At 41.8% G+C, this 19,022-nt stretch overlaps 1 protein-coding gene across 1 annotated transcript in view; it reads right to left on the bottom strand.

Moving 5' to 3' along the window:
• The window catches only part of RNF150 (ring finger protein 150), a 287,625-nt gene extending 269,970 nt beyond the window's left edge, over positions 1 to 17,655 (bottom strand). Inside the window, exon 1 of the mRNA XM_008992675.5 lies at positions 16,526 to 17,655. Within this exon, the coding sequence (XP_008990923.1) occupies positions 16,526 to 17,009 (484 nt within the window). The 5' untranslated portion in view covers positions 17,010 to 17,655. The remainder of the gene's footprint in view (positions 1 to 16,525) is intronic.
• Between the last annotated feature and the right edge of the window lie 1,367 nt (positions 17,656 to 19,022).

Below are 19,022 nucleotides of genomic sequence, written 5' to 3'. Positions count from 1 at the left end.
AAATTTTGCCAATCCATCTGACAAAGGTCTAATAACCAGAATCTGCAAGGGACTTAAACAAATATACAAGAAAAAAAACAAACAATCCCATCAAAAAGTGGGTGAAGGACATGAACAGGCACTTCTCAAAAGAAGATATTTATGTAGCCAATCAAAATATGAAAAAAAAGTCATTAGAGAAATGCAAATCAAAACCACAATGAGATACCATCTCATACTAGTTAGAATGGCAATCATTAAAAAGTGAGGGAACAATGATGCTGGAGAGGATGTGGAGAAATAGGAACACTTTTACACTGTTGGTAGGAGTGTAAATTAGTTCAACCATTGTGGATGACAGTGTAGCCATTCCTCAAGAATGTAGAACCAGAAATATCATTTGACACAGCAATCCCATTACTGGGGATATACCCAAAGGATTATAAATCATTCTACTATAAAGACACATGCATACGTATGTTTATTTCGGCACTATTCACAATAGCAAAGACTCGGAACCAACCCAAATGCCCATCAGTGAAGACTGGCTAAAGAAAATGTGGCACATATTCACCATGGAATAGAATGCAGCCATAAAAAAGTATGCGTTCATGTCTTTTGCAGGGACATGGATGAAGCTGGGAACCGTCATTCTCAGCAAACTAACATAGGATCAGAAAACCAAACACCACATGTTCTCACTCATAAGTGGGAGTTGAATAATGAGAACACATGGACACAGGGAGGGGAACATCACATACTGGGGCCTGTTGTGGGGTGGGGGACTAGGGGAGAAATAGCATTATAAGAAATATCTAATGTAGATGACAGGTTGATAGGTGCAGCAAACCACCCTGGCACTTTTATACCTATGTAACAAACCTGAACATTCTGGACATGTATCCCAGAACTTAAAGTATAATAAAATACACACACACACACACACACATACATATATACATAAATAAAATACATACATACATATATGTATGAGTGTGTGTGTGTGTGTGTGTGTGTGTGTGTGTGTGTATATATATATATAGAGAGAGAGAGAGAGAGCATTACTATAGCCATAGGTAGCAAGGCTTGACTAGTGAAATAATTAAATCCATAATAATTTATAACTTACACTAAGAAGTGTTTCTTATGCAACACAAATAACTGCATTGCTGCAAATATACATCTAATAATGGCAAATTATAGTTAATTTTGTGGAAAACAATGTTTCCAGATAGTTTATTAGACCCTATTTTTAATGCAATTCTTCTATGTTTAGACATGTTTATATATGTGGTATAAATGCCTACAATATACAGTGTACAAACATGCTGCATGGGTATGTAGCCTAAGAGAAATACACTATAACCTACATCCTAGATGTCCAACAGGCTATACCATCTAGAACAAATGTAGATGGTGTAGCCTGTTATATGTCATTTATACCATCTAGAACACTCTATGAGGTTCATACAATAATAAAATTGCCTAATGACACATTTCTCAGAATATGTCCACAATATAGAATTAAGCAATGCATTGCTGTGGTAGAAATAGCTCTGGATTAAAATCCCAGTTTTGCTTTTAACTAGCAAGTTTCCAAGTCACAGGGTCTGTGAAAGGAATGAAGTATGGAAGACACCTAATGCAGTGCCTTGAGTCTGTGTGTTCAGACCGTACAGTAATTCTCTTCCTTCTATTACTTATTTCATCCAACAAAGATTTGCTGAGTTCCTCTAGTGAGTAAGGTGATGAATTTAATAGGTAAGTCTGGGACTGAAAGGGATGATTTGTAGAAAGAATGTCTTGGCTTATTTAAAAAACGAAAAATTTTTTCCCCAGTAGTGTGTTCTCCCAAGAGAAGAGAAAATAGACTGTTTGAGAAGCAGAGCTCAAATGCTAGTTAGAATGGCCAATCTGTCCCTCACAGTGGCTGCTCACAGGCTCCCCCAGTATCATTTGGTCATCTCATTTAAGGCTCTTGTCAGAGCTACACAAGGTCTGCTTCCTGGGGAGCTAGTGTCAGGCGTGCTACATGGCCCCAAACTCATGAATACTGAGGCATGGTCCAAATTTGACCATCCGCAGGCTGCTCTGACAACAGTTACTGGCACTTGGAGAAGGTTATGTCGTACTCACCTGCATTTGAGCCCTGCTGCCCTATGACCTTGGAAATTGAACATAAGTGAATGTTCTTGGGTTCCTTCTCTCTCAGGTTTGTTTGGTTTTGTTTTGTTTTTGAGACGGAGTCTTGCTCTGTCGTCCAGGCTGGAGTGTAGTGGCACGATCTTGGCTTATTTCAACTTCCACCTCTCAGGTTCAAGCAATTCTCCTGCCTCAGCCTCCTGAGTAGCTGGGATTATAGAGCGCATCACTACGCCTGGAAAATTTTTTGTATTTTTAGTAGAGATGGGGTTTCATTATGTTAGCCAGGATGGTCTCAATCTCCTGACCTCATGATCCGCCTGCCTCAGCCTCCCAAAGTGCTGGGATTACAGGTGTGAGCCACTGTGCCCAGAACCCTCTCTCAGGTTTTTCTGAGTCTGGAGCACTGCAAATAACTGCAAACACTGTATACCTCTGAAAGACATACTCCATGGTGTTGAGACGGTATCTAGTTCAAACTCCCTACTATCAACAGAAGGGTAGCATGTCTGCTTTACCAGAAATTCCCACGTCTCAAAAAGATGAATGGAATTTGGGACTGAGGTTTACCCAGTAACATAACTCAGTAGAAAAATGCTAAAAACACTGGGCCCCAGTCAGCCTACCTGTATGACAAAACATTCCTTTTTAGCAATAAGGTGGTTACCAAACTGGCCAGGCAAGGTAATGGCCTATTTCAGGGTCTTCATTCCTTTGCAAAGTGATGCCCCATTTCATTTGCTAAATCATTTCACCAATTATGGGGCAAAGTTTGAGCTGTGTATTTTTCTGTTATTATTATTGTTTTTTTGAGACAGAATTTCACTCTGTCACCCAGGCTCAATCTTGGCTCACTGCAACCTCCAACTCCTGATCTCAAGTAATTTTCATGCCTCAGCCTTCCAAGTAGCTAAGATTACAGGCACCCATCACCATGCCCAGCTAATTTTTATATTTTTAGTAGAAACAGGTTGCCTTGTTGGCCAGGCTGCTCTCAAACTCCTGACCTCAGGTGATCTGCTCACCCAGGCCTCTCAAAGTGTTGGGATTACAGGTGTGAGCCACCACACCCAGTCATACATACACAGGAGATCAAATTCATTCTGGAGCATGCTTCAATTAGTATAACAAAAGGCGAATGCCACTTTTAACTAATGCCACTTTTTTTATTATTTAAAGAGAAAACTTGGGATTTCTCTCATTGCCCAAAAGGTCACAACCTGATCTACCTCACTGGTCATTTGTAATTTGGTATTTCCTTCATTTAGAGGAATCCTGACATCCTTCTTCCTGCTCCACTGATTTTCAAATTCTTCTGGAATGAAGCCATGTATGTACACAGAGACAGATTCACACAACACATCTAGATGGGTAGGATTTACTACCACACTATACAATTCCTTCTAGCAACAGTCAGGGCCCCTGAAGGCATCTCGTCTACTGCGTGCCCAATCCCACAGCACTATGCTCAGCTACTTTTTTCAGATTACTTTCTGTGTTTGATAACAGCTGACTCCAAAGGACATATCTATTCCATTATCTATAAAAAGTCACCCTGCAGACATCCAAAAGAAAGCTTCTCCAAAGCAAAACACCTGCATGTAAATACTCACAGGTAGGCAGCAGCATCAAGGCTTCCTCAGAAACACTGGCATGATAATAAAGACCTCAGAAAATAATAACTGGCTTCCTACACCAGGCCTCCCACCATCCCTAAGGAGAAGCACAAGGATTTAGGACACAGGGCACCATGTTTGTCTTACTTCTGTCTTCTCAGCAGCTGGTAAGGGCCTAACAGAAGGTACCTTATCAGGGGTTATAATGTCAGGTTAGAGAGTATATGAATCTCTTACTGCAGTCCCAGCCAGAATATCTCTGCTATGCACAGTGTATAGAATCAAGTTTCTAAGTATTCAAATTAAATCTCGCCTTCAATGCCTTCAACATAAGGCAGATAAAGTGTATATAATATAAATTCATTACTCCATTTCTTAAGTAAGCAGTACATCTGAGAATTATGGATAGTACATATTCTATTGTTCACTCATATTTTCAATAGCTATGCACTGGATCCCTTTTCTATGCCAGGCTCTATAAATACAGCTGTTAAGAAGACAAGAAGCATGCCCTCATGGAGTTTACATTCCCACACTGGAGACAGACAATAATGGAGTAAATTAACAAATAAAATTATATAGAAATTTCAAGTAGTGATAAGAAAAATAAGGGAGAATAAGAGAAGACAGAATGAACAGCAGATGAAATATATTCACAGTGGCCAGAGAAAACTCTCTGATGAAGGGGGCAAAGGTGATGATGATGGAAAAGGGTGAGCGATATGAATATCTAGGGAGAATCCAAAAAAAAATAGAGGGTGAGGACTGGCTACTCTTCCTACTCACTTGAGCAATAAAACTCCGTGATTCTAAAACACTGCCAAATTGTACTATGCTGGAAGATATTTCTCTTGGAGTACAGGTAGCATAATAGCAAACTGAACTTAAAATTAATAAATTGGTTAAATATGAGAGAAATAGATAAATGGCTACTAGACATTCTTGTTTGGGAATCATTCTAAAAGCATAAAAAGATGTTTAAATGATGGTTTGCTATGTGAATAAATAGCTATTTTTTAAAAATCTGGAAAAATTGTTTTCCAAAGGTCTTGGACTGGGAACATTTGAGGACCAGCAAGAAGGCATGATGGGCTGTGAAGGAGTGAGTGTGGCAAGTGCATTAGGAAAGGGGCTGAATAGGGGGCTGGGGCCCAGCCATGGAGGTCTCTGAGGACAATGGTAAGAACTTTAACTTGGTTCCAAGTATGATGGGAGACCCCTGGAAGATTTGAGCAGAGAAGTGATTGCCTTTAATTTATATTTTCAAAAGTTCATTCTGTTTGCTCTATGGGCAGCAAATGGCAGGGGGGCAGAAAGGGAAGCTGGACACCAGCGGGTGGCGACAGTGGCAGTCCAGGCAAGAGCTCATGATAGCTTGGACTCAGTTGGTGACAACAATGGTGATAAGATGTGATCAGATTCAGTGTGTGTTTCTGTGGACAACAATTATAGTTATGTATTAAATGCTCAGAGTCACCCCTTTACTGCATTATATAATGTAAGAAGTCACACACAACAGTTCTGATGGATAGCATAGGAGGCTCACTTTACAGGCAAGGGCTCCAAAGCCCAAACACTTGCTTCCTGAGCTCCCAGACCCTCTCTGCCCAGCAGGACTTGCAGTTCTTCCTAGAACAGTGGAAGCTTATCCTCACCAAGGGAATGACTTCTGATTGCTATCTCCACCCTATGCTGCTTTCTGTCTTCCTAGACAAGTGACTGTATCAGGGCTCAGAACTGGGTCAACTGTGCACCAGAATCTTCTTTTTCACCATTACTCTATTCTGTCTCCCAAACTGGGTAATGATAACCACAAAGAGGGTACTTCCTACTTGGTAAAAACAGCACAGTGTCTCTACCTCTAAAGCTTGGAGGACAACTCTTATAAAAATGAACATTTAGCACATAGATGAAAATTCACCTAATCTAATTACAAGATCTAATCATTTCTGACTCATTATCATATCCTTCTTGACTGCTTTCCTGTACTTGCTGTTTGCCTTCTTGCTGGTCACCAAAACCCAGTTATTGTATCATTGAATCACTAATTCATGATTTAAGCAATACTGTATATACCCTGATAATTTCAATCGTTATAGTTCTTGGGAAATTAAGAAAGTTAAGTTTTATTTACATAGGACTTTGATACCTTCAAAGGAAAAACACTATTTCTTTAAATAGTCAATAAAGAACCACATAGTATAAGAACTTGAGGGAGATTTCAGATTCATCCCACATAGTGGCTGTCAGCCCTGAGTGCACTCTAGAAACATATGGGGAGTCCCCTCCCTGCAACAGACCACTTACATCAGAATCTCTGCAGGTGGGATCTGGGCAGCCATAACTTTTAAACTCCCCAGGTGATCACAATATGCATTCAGGGTGGAGATCACTGATCTCAACCAAGTTTCCCTCCAGGAGCCTCCTGCTCACCATTTTCAAATGAAAGAAAATGAGCCCCAGAGGAGGGAAGTGACTTGCCAACGGAAAAGCCAATTTGAGGGAAAGCCACAGTGAAACCCAAGTTTCCTAACTGCTGGTCCAATTTGCATTCAGCATCCCCCAGACACAGAGGAGTGTAAGGGAGGAGGTGGAGTTTCACCATCTGTAATCGTGATGAATCTATCTCTGAGGCTTCATTTCTCCTGATTCGCCACCTTCAGTGTCTTGCCTCAGCTGCCAAAATAGTGTAGCTTGGAGCAAAGTGATGCTAAAAGCTGTGACAGGACCCCACAGCAGCAGGACCGCCAATTTCCAACAGACGTTTTTTTTCTCCTTCAAAGGAGCACCATGCTCCTGAGTGAGCAGACATTTGAAGACTTCACCATGCAGGCTACTAAAAAAGAAACAACCGCTCTACAGCTACAGACTAATAGCCTCTGACCAATCTCATACTCTGGAACTTGACCTAAGGAAGTATTCATAGATAAACATTCATGTTTAGCTACATGTGAATGTTTACTGCAGCACTGTTTATGCAAGAGAAAAGTGGAAACAACACAGAAATATCTTGGAAGAACTAAGGAAATTTCAAAATTTATAATTAAATTTTTAAAAGCTACAACAACATACCAGAAATATATTACCCATTTGATAAAAGTAAATGTAATGAAAAAATATTAGAGTGTGGATGGTTCTCACTATCTCTTTTTAAATGGCCTGTATTTTCAAATGTTTCTATATAGCACATGTATTCCATTTAAAATAAGACAAGGGTTTTATAATACATATTTAAAGCTGCAGGACAGTAAACACATGCACAGAATTGTATTTGGTTGCAAACTTTTTTGACACTCTATGGCCTTCTGCTTATTACTAGGATGCCTTTTTCCCCCTTCGACCAAGAACAGAAACCAGGCACCCACTTCATGCCACATTCCACAAAATGAATAAACATTTGTAATGGGAGAGTCAAATTAAAACTCCCCCTACTTTATGAGTTAAATGCCAAGAAAAATATTTAATGGCATAGAATCATAGTTTTTATGAAATTAGAGTGAACATGTCAACATAGTCCATCTTCCCAGTTTCCAGGTTATTTGGCAATAGGTACTGAGCACTTTCTGTGTGCCAGGGACTGCTCCAGGCTTGGGAACTTAACTATGGACCAAAAAAATTGTCTAAATGCCCTACTCTTGCGGCACTTACTGAGAAGAGCAAAGATCACCTGGTAACCATCAAGCAGTCCATCCAAAGACAAAACTACTTATCTAAGGAATTCAGAAGTAATTAAACTTCCCTATTATGTAAAGCCAGCATCTGGTTCCAGATTTCCTTCCAAAAAAATGTATAAGTAACTAGAATTTCTATACATCTCTGGAATGCATGCATATAGAAACTTATTGTGCAACCCTTGCTGACATCAAGGCACCAAAATGTCTACAAATGTGATCATTTATCAGGACCTACATGGCTAATATGGACCAAATTACCCTTCAGCTCCCCCTTTAAGGTCCATAAATACCCTTAAGGAAAAGCCCACTGTGGTGTGTTCTGTCCTCTCTGGCTGAAGACCCCCGCTGCAGCCCCCTGCTGCACTTTTCTGCTGCTTATGCAGGTAATTTCTGTCTACTAAAACTTTTCTTTTCAAACTTATACTGCTGTCAGTAAATTCTTCTTACTCCCAACAAGTCTACCACTTACTGATGCCGGGCCCTGACACCTGGCCTGGCCCTTGCACTGTGGTGAGAGGAGACAGTAAATACGCTAAGGGTAGGTAACATGCAGCCGGGAGGGTCCCGGTATGTGCTGGGGACCAGGAGGAGGAGGCTGCTGCTAGTTCAGAGAAGAGTGGCCTGGCAGTGCCTTCCTGATAAGATCACATTAGTAAAGAGAGCTGAAGAGGCAGCCAGCTCTGTGGATTTCTGGATGAAAGAACATCCCATGCATCTTCCCCCATAAATGAAGGGGAAAATATCTTTCCTCTTCCACTCTTCTTTGAGTCATTTGGAATTACATTTTTGATGTGGGTTTCATCAATGCATGGCTACAGAATGGTCCAGATGAATACCTGCTGAGACAGTGGGGAACAGAAAAGAGAAAAGGGAGGAAAAAGGCCTTTGTATTTGTCTACTGACAGTCTCTCCAAAAAACTTCCAATCTTGGTGTTCTCAATAGTGTGTAAGTGGACACTACCCATAAAAAGCCATTTATAATAGAGACTCCAGATTGAAATGGTTAAGAAACAAAACATTTCCTGATAATCCTTCTTACCTAATATATGTATTCTTATCTGTCTGACTAAAAAAAGACATGAATAAACTATACATTTAGTAGAGAATTATTTCCAAAATATTTTTTTAAAATCTCTAATATGAAATATATATTCACAAACTGACTATGAAAACACCTAACATGCCAATGCATAAGCTTAAATTTTCTGACCAATGATGTTTACCTCCAGTAAAAATCTTTTTCTAAATAACACTATATTTTATGGAATGGGCAAAGTAAAAAAGTGAAGACTACTTATAGAAAGCAATTTATAACCACAAATGTGAAATGGTAAAACAAATGTAATTTTCCTCTTTTACTATGGAAAAATGAGACCTAGATCTAACCATGGTCATTAATATTTTGGCTTCAATATACAAAGTACATTTATCCTACCATACATTAAACTGCCAAGTGATGAATACCTCAAAGTTTAATATAAGAGTAAAGGTCATATTATACCTGTAGACAGGGTTTCTATTTAATAAAACCACTGTAAATTGCAACTTAATAGAAGAATTACATGGCACAACGTTGCTTTGTTTCTCTGGGTTTTATATTACCACCAAAACCCTCAAGAGCTAAGATAATCTGCATAGGATTTGAACTTCAATTTAAATTTAGCATCTATCAAATACACAACACCAACATCATTTCCATCTCTCAGCAACAAGTAAAATGTTCCTTACAGTATATATGAGATGAAATATAGGGATAAATGGAAGACTTTCCAGACTATCAAAATATTAAATTCTTTATATGCTATGCTTAATGGCCAGAAATGCAGCAATAATGGTTAAGCAAGAATAATGGTTAACTTTTCAAAAGCTGAGATTGGTTTCTAAACAAATTAACTTCATATTAGAGGCACAATCACCGCTTTCTGAAAACTAGAAGAATGAGCTATAAATAAAAAGCTTCAGGTCCTTTCTGGACCTTTCCAGATTTCATGGTTATAAAATTACTTCCTTTTTGAGAAGCCAGGAGATTTTTAAGAGAGCCAGTAGGAGAGATGATGATTGAATTCTTATTAAAGATTAGAAGACAGAGGTAAGTTTTCTTCCAAATCCTCTAGATATGTATTTCTATGACCTAAAATACATAAACAAGTCATACCCCCAGGTCATCTTAAGCTAAACTGCCAAGAATGTTATTTAACACTTAGATGAATTATGGTTTTTAATAACAGAGTGTAGAATTTCTGACTATTGGAATTTCTGCTAGTAGACCCATGAAGAGTTACAGTTTAGTGCAAAATAAATAAATACACACACAAATACATGCATACGAAGTGAGAAGGTGAGATTATTTTGGCAGGGAAGATCAAGATCAAGCATAAATGATAGCTAGACTGTATGTATCTAATGAGAAAAATGAAGTGGGAACTGAGGCTCTTAACAAATATGTTTCTTAAATACCTAAATGAGAGAGAATAACATACTCTCAAGGCTTGGGAAGGCCCTTAAAGCCGTCACCCCTGGAAGTCCATTCATAAATCCTGGGATCAGAAATTCTACAATGTCCCCATTCAGTTTTAATCTCAATGCCAGAGAAAGCTTACCCTTTCAAGGAAACCTCTTCCATTTCTAAACACTTCTAATGAATTTGTTTTTCCTTTGCTGAACCAAGTCTGTTTTCTGTAACTCCTCCTCATTACCCCTAGTTTGGCTCCATAAAGATGGAGTCCCAAACACTGTGAACTCGGGGTTGAGATGGGAAACACAAACGAACACAGCAGGCCAAGAGCCTGATGGTAAAAAGTGATGGAGACTTGGACCAACTAGAGGGCACATCGGAACAGCCAGCCACTGCTCAGTTCCAGCTACCCTTGCCATGGGGGAATGCAGTCCTGAGTTACTGGGTTTTCTGATCAAGAAGCCAGAAACTGGGAATTTTACTCAAAGTATTCTAAGTTTTAAATATATAAAGAATAAATTTTAGAGTTGAAATACCTCTTAGTGGTCAACTAAATCAAACCTTGCTCTTTGTAAGTAAGAAAACTGAGGGTGAGAACAGAAAAAGTGACTGACTTGAAGTCAAATGGTGAATCAGAGGGAGGTCTAGAAGAGACAAGTCCCAAACATAAGGACCCATTCTCCCATTACATAATTGAGATGCATTCCTGCAAGTCAACAGTGCATCTGTTAACATATTCTGAAACAGAAAATCAGCCTTAGATCTCTTCCTGTATCTATGATTAAGTAATCACTACCCACATCTAGCCTTCAGAATACCCTTTCAAGCTGAGAGGGTATACAGAGCTGTAGCTCTAAGCAGAGACCAGCACACAGACTGCCTGGGTTGCAAGCCGAGCTCTACCACTTACTGCCAGTGTGATCAAGTTACACAGTTTGCCTCAGTTTCCTGATCCATCAGAGACAATAAGGGTAACTATTTCACAGTGTTGATGTGAGAATTAAATTTATATATACATAAAATGCTTAGAACATGCCTGGCACAGAGTAATTTGTCAATGTTATTACTCCCCAACCCCAACATGCTAAAATAAAGAGAGCTGATCTTATCACTTAAAGAAAAATGTAAAGCAAAAGTACACATAAATATTCTAGAAAAATGAGTCCTTAAAAAAACTTTATTAAATTAAAGCAGCTAGGTCCTTTACAGAGTTTAAGGCAAAGGTAGACTTCAGCAATCAAAGTAATGGCCATAAAGGTAGCATGAATCCATAAATTAAATGCTGAGCACCCACCTATGGAGGAAGAACCTCAGCAGATCTACTACTGTTTGCTTCCAATCTTGGAGAAGTCTAGAATACATAGATATACTCCATCCTAGGCTCCTCCTTTCCAAGGACCAAACATGTTCTCCAGAGTTACTGAAACCATTTCCTCCCTTCCTCCATCTCCAAGTTGCTGTTAAGGATCTAGTCTCTCAAAAGTTCCTCCTAGACAGCTAGATGTGTAATTTCCTGTTAACTACATACTAGCAATAGACAAACAGAAAGATATCAAACATACTCTCTTTAAAAGGAAAACAACAACAACATACCATTTCCTCAATATCACAACTCAGTCACAAATAGCCTACACACAGACTACCATGTTTATCACACATGCCCTTGCTATGATGAGATTTCAATTTAAGCCAAAAGAAAGTACAAATGCAACAGGAGAATCTTAAGTGTTCATCAATCAGAGGGAGCTGAAACAGCCTGTTTCAATTCGCTAAGCCACAAATTGGCACAACTGCTCTGGCCTCTTCAGTATGAAAGGGTAAATAAGGAGTTCTTTCCTACAGCTGGCTGCCAGGGACTCAGTGAGCCTGAGAGATATGATGATCCAGTTCACAGCTCCTTCATGTCATGGTGTATCACTGAGTTTAGTGCTTAGAAGGGTTAACGTTTATTGACTGCTTTGTGCCAGCTACAGATTTAACCATTGTACATGCATTAGTCTATCAAATTTACGTAACAAGCAACCGAGGTAGATGGTGTTATCCACCACTTCACAGATGAGGAAACCTAAGCCCTGGGAGGTTGAGTAACTTGCACAAAGATACACAGTGACAAAGTAGTGCCACCAGGACACAAATCCAAGCGGTTGGCTCGAGAGGATACACTCCTAATTAATCAGTGCTCTAAACTGCCTCTAGAAATTTCTAATATCATTTTCCTCAGAGTACACTGAAAGAAGGTTCAGAGGCAGGCATCAGACCAGCTTTGAGGAGATTAATTTGGGTCTTACTGCCTCTGCCCATACCTGAAAGTTCACTTCTGGGGCTTTTACTAGTTGGAAGATGCATTTCTGTACAGCTTTTTGCATGGCCTTCTTGGTGCTCTTGCACTAAAGATATGGCCTAACATCCCTTAATAAAGGACATATAAATCTCTGGTCCATAGGCTTTTTAAAAAAAAAAGTGAGAGAAGCAGATTTTCTCTATTAATCACTCTCTCTCTTTCCTAGGATAAAAGTGTATGAGTTGAAAGTCTGATTTATAGTCTTTTGGATATATATCCAGTAATGGGATTGCTGGGTCAAACTATAAGGACACATGTACACGAATGTTCATTGCAGCACTGTTTACAATAGCAAAGACCTGGAATCAACCCAAATGCCCATTGATAATAGACTGGATTGGAAAAATGTGGCACATATACACCATGGAATATTATGTAGCAATCAGAAATGATGAGTTTGTGTCATTTGTAGGGACATGGATGAATCTGGAGAACATCATCCTCAGCAAACTGACAAGAACAGAAAATGAAACACCGCATATTCTCACTCATAGGCGGGTGATGAAAAATGAGAACACATGGACACAGAAAGGGGAGTACTAAACACTGGGGTCTATTGGGGGGAAAAGGGGAGGGCCAGTGGGAGGGGGAGGTGGGGAGGGATAGCCTGGGGAGAAATGCCAAATAGGGGTGAAGGGGAGAAGCAAAGCAAAGCACACTGCCATGTGCGTACCTACGCAACTGTCTTGCATGCTCTGCTCATGTACCCCAAAACCTAAAATCCAATAAAAAATTTAAAAAAAAAAGAAAGTCTGGAAAATAATCAATAGTGGTTGGCATAAGGGAAAAGGGAATAAAATGAAAAGCAGAAAAAAGAATTAAGAATATGTTTTAAAAAGTAACAGTCATCAGGGAAATGAAAATTTAAAACAAAATGAAGACCACTTCACATCCACTTGAATGGGCAAAATAAAAAAAATAATAATGAATGTTGATGAGGCTGTGGAGAAATTAGAACCCTCAATCACTGCTGGTGGGAATGTGAAATGATGCAGTTGCTTTGGAAAACAGTCTAGAAGGACCTCAAAAGATTAAACCATAGAGTTGCCATATGACTCAGAAGTTTTACTCCTAGGTATATAATCAAGAGAAATGTCCATACAAAAATTCGTATATAAACATTCATAGCACTATTATTTGTAACAATCAAAAAGTAGAAACAACATTAATTTTCCAACTACTGATGAATAGATACCAAAATGTGATATATCCATACAAGGAAATATTATTCAGCAATAAAAAGTACTGACACATGCTGCAACCTTGATGAACCTTGGAAAGATTATGCTAAATCAAAGAAACTAATCACAGAAATCCACATATTATATGATTCCATTTACATGAAATGTACAGAGTATGCATTTAAATACATAAAGACAGAATGTAGATTAGCCTAGGGCTGGGAGTTGGGAAATAATGGCGAGTGACTAGGAGTTGGGGAATAATGGGGAGTTGGAGAATAATGGGGAAGTACAAGGGTTTCTTTTCAGAACTAGATAGTGATGATGGCTGCACAACTCCATCAATACACTAAAAGCCATTGAAATATATACTTTAAATGAATGAACTGCAGAATATGTTTATATTTCAATAAAGCTGTTATACTTGGGGGAGGGGAGAGAGACTTGTTATGAAGTAAACCTACTGGTCTATCCCAGGAGAAGCTGTGCCCTTTTGAATGAGAAGTCATAGTTACATAAGTGGAAGAAATTCAACATTATTTAAGCAGGAAAAGAAAAAGAAAACAGAAAAGGTATGTGAAAAAAAGAAAACAATTACTATTTAATTGAATTTCAAGATACGCAAATGCATAGATGTTAAACAATAGGTTGTATAACTCTAAATCCAGACTTTCTCCTCACTTAAAATCTATCAGCTCCAAAAATAAAGGATCTAGGGGAAAGGTGATGCATCATCAGCTTTTGCATTTTAAAAAAAAATTTTTAAAAACTGAATTTTAAAGTTTACAAATATGAAGATTCTCTGGTATTGTAACTCAAGTTCACAAAATAAAAATATTTAATTAGCATCTAAAATGTGCAGTTTCCCAAACTGAATTTAGAAATCTGACCTCAAATTCAACTAGATAAAGCTTTCAAGATCTGGAGCTACATGCAAGGCACTGACAGCCAGTTAAGTGCTGGCAGTGTTTGAGATTTAGGCAGACAAATTTCAGAGTATAGTCAGGGTTTACCATGCTACCCTGACACGCATCTGCCTATAATGACACTCTAGCAGAAATCAGTGCTAACCTCTGACTAAAGTGAGTCTCCTAATGTGGCAAAATGTCAGAAGATAATATGGAGCTTTCTGGGTTTTGCCAGATACAACAGTAATACATTTTTGGAAACTGAACAATTAGATAATACAGAATTTCCAATTTTTTTTTGCCTTTAACTTTCAAACTACAGTATTACTAAGCCTTCTACTCCCACTGTCTTAATCAAGCATCATTTGTGTGGGAAATCTGCTTTCTTTAAAAATAAGCAAGCCATTAATTGATCCAATATGTTGGCAGTTCTAGAGAACCTTTTTAGAGAGGAACAAATGATGCCTCTTACTTTATGTTCAAAGCAGCTGAGTTTAAGATTCCATGCATATGCACAGAGAAAGAAAGAATCTCACAAAGTCAGCTAACAATCTTCTTGGAGTTTAAAGAGAAACAACAAAAGCCTCCTTCACCCACTTCCATTGAGGTTTGAAATATTAAGTAACATGTTTATCTGAAGATACTTTACATGACTTAAAGTGCTTTCCACGGCCCTTCACATCCTTGAATATGAAAGTTTCAGTAGTGCTCTTACGATTCAAGGTTAGAGTACCATCTTTTCCCTTAGAAAATTGTCACGCTCAAAAAAATATATCGAATATTCTGAAAATGCTGTATGGTAACTTTTCTAAGAAAGTAACTGCCTCTCCTCCTCTTCATTAATTAACACACTGCATTTTTCTTGCCTGTGTTTTAGAAGTCTGGAACATTTCCCCTCCCCACCTGTTTGTAAGGTTGACAAATTTCCCTGACTAAAACAGCTGGTGTTGATTACTGGAGGCAAACCAACTGAATATTTCACTAATAGGTGACATGAGCTCTCTGAATGGAAACTTGTCCCCAAAGAGAACACTCGTGCAAAAGTAGCCAGAGCTTGGTGTTCCATTTCAGCAGCGTAACTATTTAGTCAAATCTGGTTTTTAAAGAAAACAATACTTTTGACTAGGAGACTCCACTCTGAAAATGCATCTGTCATTTTTCTCCCCTCCTGGGCACTGGCTGCCACAGTCTCAGCTCAAAAACCCCTCTGGGGAAGGAGGGCCCACTTCTCAGACACATAAATACAAGCAGCAAGCCCTGACATAAGGAGGCTAGTCTGCTAAAACTAGTGGCTTATGGACTTATGTTAACAAGCCTGGGGATGGCTTTTGTTTTGCGGGGGGAGAGCGGTTCCTACCATCAGGGAAACATTGCTTATGTCAGACATATGCATTATTAAGTTTTGGGACAGTAATGCATTTCTAGTGCTGGTACCTGCGATCATTAACAAAAACTTACTCTTCCTAGCCTGAAAACCCTCCGTTCCAGCCAGAGAAAACCTGCAGCATATTTAACTTCCCAATCCGGCAAAGGACAATGCAATAACTAGAAAAGTAGTTACAACGTTAGGGCCATCACACTCTTCTTGGCTTGTTGAGGATTGTTATTTACCATCGTGGCCACCTGTCAGTTTCTCTGGATGACAGCCTGGCAGAACATAGTACTTTAAATATGATGAATGAAGAGCGTAAAACCCGGAAGGGGGAACTCGCCGTCGAAGAGCTGAAACCTGACTTGAAGAAACAAGTTCGCGGTGGTGAGCTGCAAAGTTGGTAACCCTACCCCTCTCCTGATATTCAGGAACGCCTGCATCAGGGATATACCTGATGGGCAGACCCAAGAGCAGTACTGAGTTATCAGATCTACCGGTTCCAAACAAGTGCTGGGCCGGTCACTAACCTAGAAACTACAATAAATAGCTGAGCCCTGCCCTCCAAATCCCACCTTCCAGGTCCCCCTTGGAAAAGTTAGCCCGCCACGTTGAGCCCTCGTCCAAGCGGCGCTTTGCCAAGCTCTCTGGCAGCCTCTCTCTCCCACCAAACAGCTCATCTTCTCCTCTTTGTAAGCCCCGTAAGTGACGCGGAGCCAAACTTAATCGCTCCAGGGAACCCAGACGCGTCTTCCGCGCCCCACGGACTTCCCAGAAGTAGCCGGGAGGCAGACGCTGGATCCTTCTAGGCACCTCCGTCCCCGCCGGCTCCCCTCCCCCGCGCCCGCGGGGCCACTCACCCGCGTGGGGCATGGTGATGGTCTCGTTGGTGTTGGAGCCCACGTTGAAGATGACCACAGCGGAGGCGTTCTGCAGGAACGCGTTCCGGATCTTATCCCTGTACGTGCAGTTGCCCTTGGGGATGAGGGCTATCCAGTTCTTGCCGTGGGTCGGGGCGGCGAACTTGGTGTTGGGGTCGCAGGCCAGGCGGTCGTGGGCCGAGCTGGCCATAACCACCTCCCCGCGGGCGTCCTGCTTGGGCGAGTGCTCCCCGTAGCGTCCGCACTCCGTCTTCTCCGTGTGCAGCTCCGCGCCGCCGCCGCCCGCTGCCCCGGCCCCGGGGTCCGGCGCAGGCTCGGCGTAGGTGATGTTCACGAAGGCGGTGTACCATTCCTCCTTCTCGGCCACGGTGAAGTCCAGGCAGAGCAGATGCACGAAACAAAAGGAAAGCAGCCATGTTGAGAGAGCCAGACTGCAGCACGCTTGGATGAGAGACATTGCCATCTTTATCCGCCGGGGCCCCCTCCCCGCCCCCCGCGCCCTCCCTCCGCCCCGTCCCTCCTCCCCAGCCCCGGCCAACCCCGGGCCGGCCGCCTCTCCTCCTCCTGCTGCTGCTCACTCCCGGGCCCGAGGGGCAGCGGCCCGGACGCGCAGCCGCCGCGGGGACCGGATTCCGGGCGAGCGGATGGTGCCTGTCCCTTTCCCTCTCAGCCGGAGCGCGGAGGTTGCATTTTGCTTCTTGGGCGCTCGGGGGGCGCGGGAGGAGGGGGTCCGCGGGGCTTGCGGAGGAGTCCTGCTGCCGAGCGTCCGGTTCCTTCGCCCGGCTTCGCCTTCTCTCATAAGGGTGGCCGGGAGCCCAGGAACTTGCAGGGTGGCGGCCCTGCGCCCTCCAGTCCCGACGGGGGTGGGCACGGTTGCTCGCAGTCTTGGGCGCTGCGGTGCGGGGTGCTGCCGAGGGTGTCCCGGCCGCCGCCACCGAGCGCTGGGGCGCGCAGGTCCGGCTGCAGCCGCGGCCGCCGCGCGCCGGTTCCGTCGGGCTGTGGGCGCTGCGCTCCTGGCCTCGCCGGTGGCTGCGCCGGGGCACACACTTGCCGCGGGCGGGCGGCAGTGGGAACGAACGGGCAGAGCGGAGTACGCAGTCCGTGTGTGTGTCTGTATGTTTGTGTGTGTGTGTATAATGTGTGCGTGCAAGGAGGAGCTTAGTGTGATGTCAAAGCTCCTGGGCTTCTCTTGCCACGCTCCCTTGGTCTCTCTTTATGGGCAGCAGCGACCCCTGCCGGGTCTCAAATTCAGCCTCAAGGGACGATTCGATCTAGGTGGGGAGAAAAGGGGAAGCGACCCCTTGACCTATGAGCACAGGAATAACTTCCTGAGAGTTACATATAGCAAATGTATGTGCCTCCCGTTTGCTGGAAGAACTGCTGAGAGCTCCCTGATTACCTGTCCTAAGGCCAAGGGTAAGGTGGTTTGGTATCGAGGTTTTTCCATGCTACTTCTGGAATACATAGGGCCGTTGCTATAAAGTCTTTAGTTTTAAAAAACTCAGACTCATCGGTCCTGCCACAAAGCTTCTGGTTCAGTAGATCTGGGGTAGGGCCCCAAAATATGCATTTCTAACAAGTTCCCGGGTGATGTTGATGCTGCTGGTCTAGCAAGCACTGTGTTAAGATGGGTATAAGAATGGGCTTCCAGTAGGAAGCACTGCCCATCTGGAAGCAAACATGTAACATTTGTTTTCTTATAGGTGTTTTCTCACTATATAAGAAGAGAAAACGGTGAGACGTTCTGTACTGTGTTTATTCTGATTGTCATGACTGGGAACAGGGGACTCGCAGCACCAACAAGCTAGGGAAGTTTGTTTGGGTTATTGTTTATAGAGTGCTCTCCAGCTTAGGGATTACAATAGTCAGAAGACAGTAGTCCCCCTAGGGTAGTGTTCTTAAAACTGTGGTACAGCACAGTTCCTTACCAATTACACGTTTGGATGGTGGTTATCCGTTCTCGGTCATGCTTTTCCTTCGCTTGAGATACCTGCCATATAGTCTCTAGAAATATGTGTGGGATGGTTCGCTACCATTCACATTGTGTTTCCCACCTGATGCTCTTTCAGATAACTCAGGACCCATTCACGATTTAAATTCTTAAAATGAAAGTCTGCCTTTTCCCCAGGACTTTAACGTGTTTACAGCTCTTCCGCAGTACAACTTCTCTTTTTTCGGCAGCAGTGCAAACAGCTGGTGGCTGTTAAGGGAGAGCAAAGAGCCTCAGCTATACCCAAATTAGAAGCAGGCACAAGAACTACTTAGAAGAATTTGTCTCTATGGCATTTGATGTGTTGAATTTGTATGTGTTCCTAGCTTACTCATTTTAGAAAATAGGCTTCTAGGCAATTGGGACAGTGCTTTTTATAGAGCTTAATGCCAAGGAGGCAAAAGTGGAGACACCTGGCTGCTGATTCCTGAACCACCAGAGATCTGAGGGAGGAGTCCACTGCTAGAAACCCCCGGCTAGGTTCTG

This window comes from Callithrix jacchus, chromosome 3 (genome assembly GCF_049354715.1).
Source record: "Callithrix jacchus isolate 240 chromosome 3, calJac240_pri, whole genome shotgun sequence".
NCBI classification, from domain to species: Eukaryota; Metazoa; Chordata; class Mammalia; order Primates; family Cebidae; genus Callithrix; species Callithrix jacchus.
Note: the sequence above shows the minus strand (reverse complement) of the source record. Positions and strands in the feature narration are given on the sequence as shown.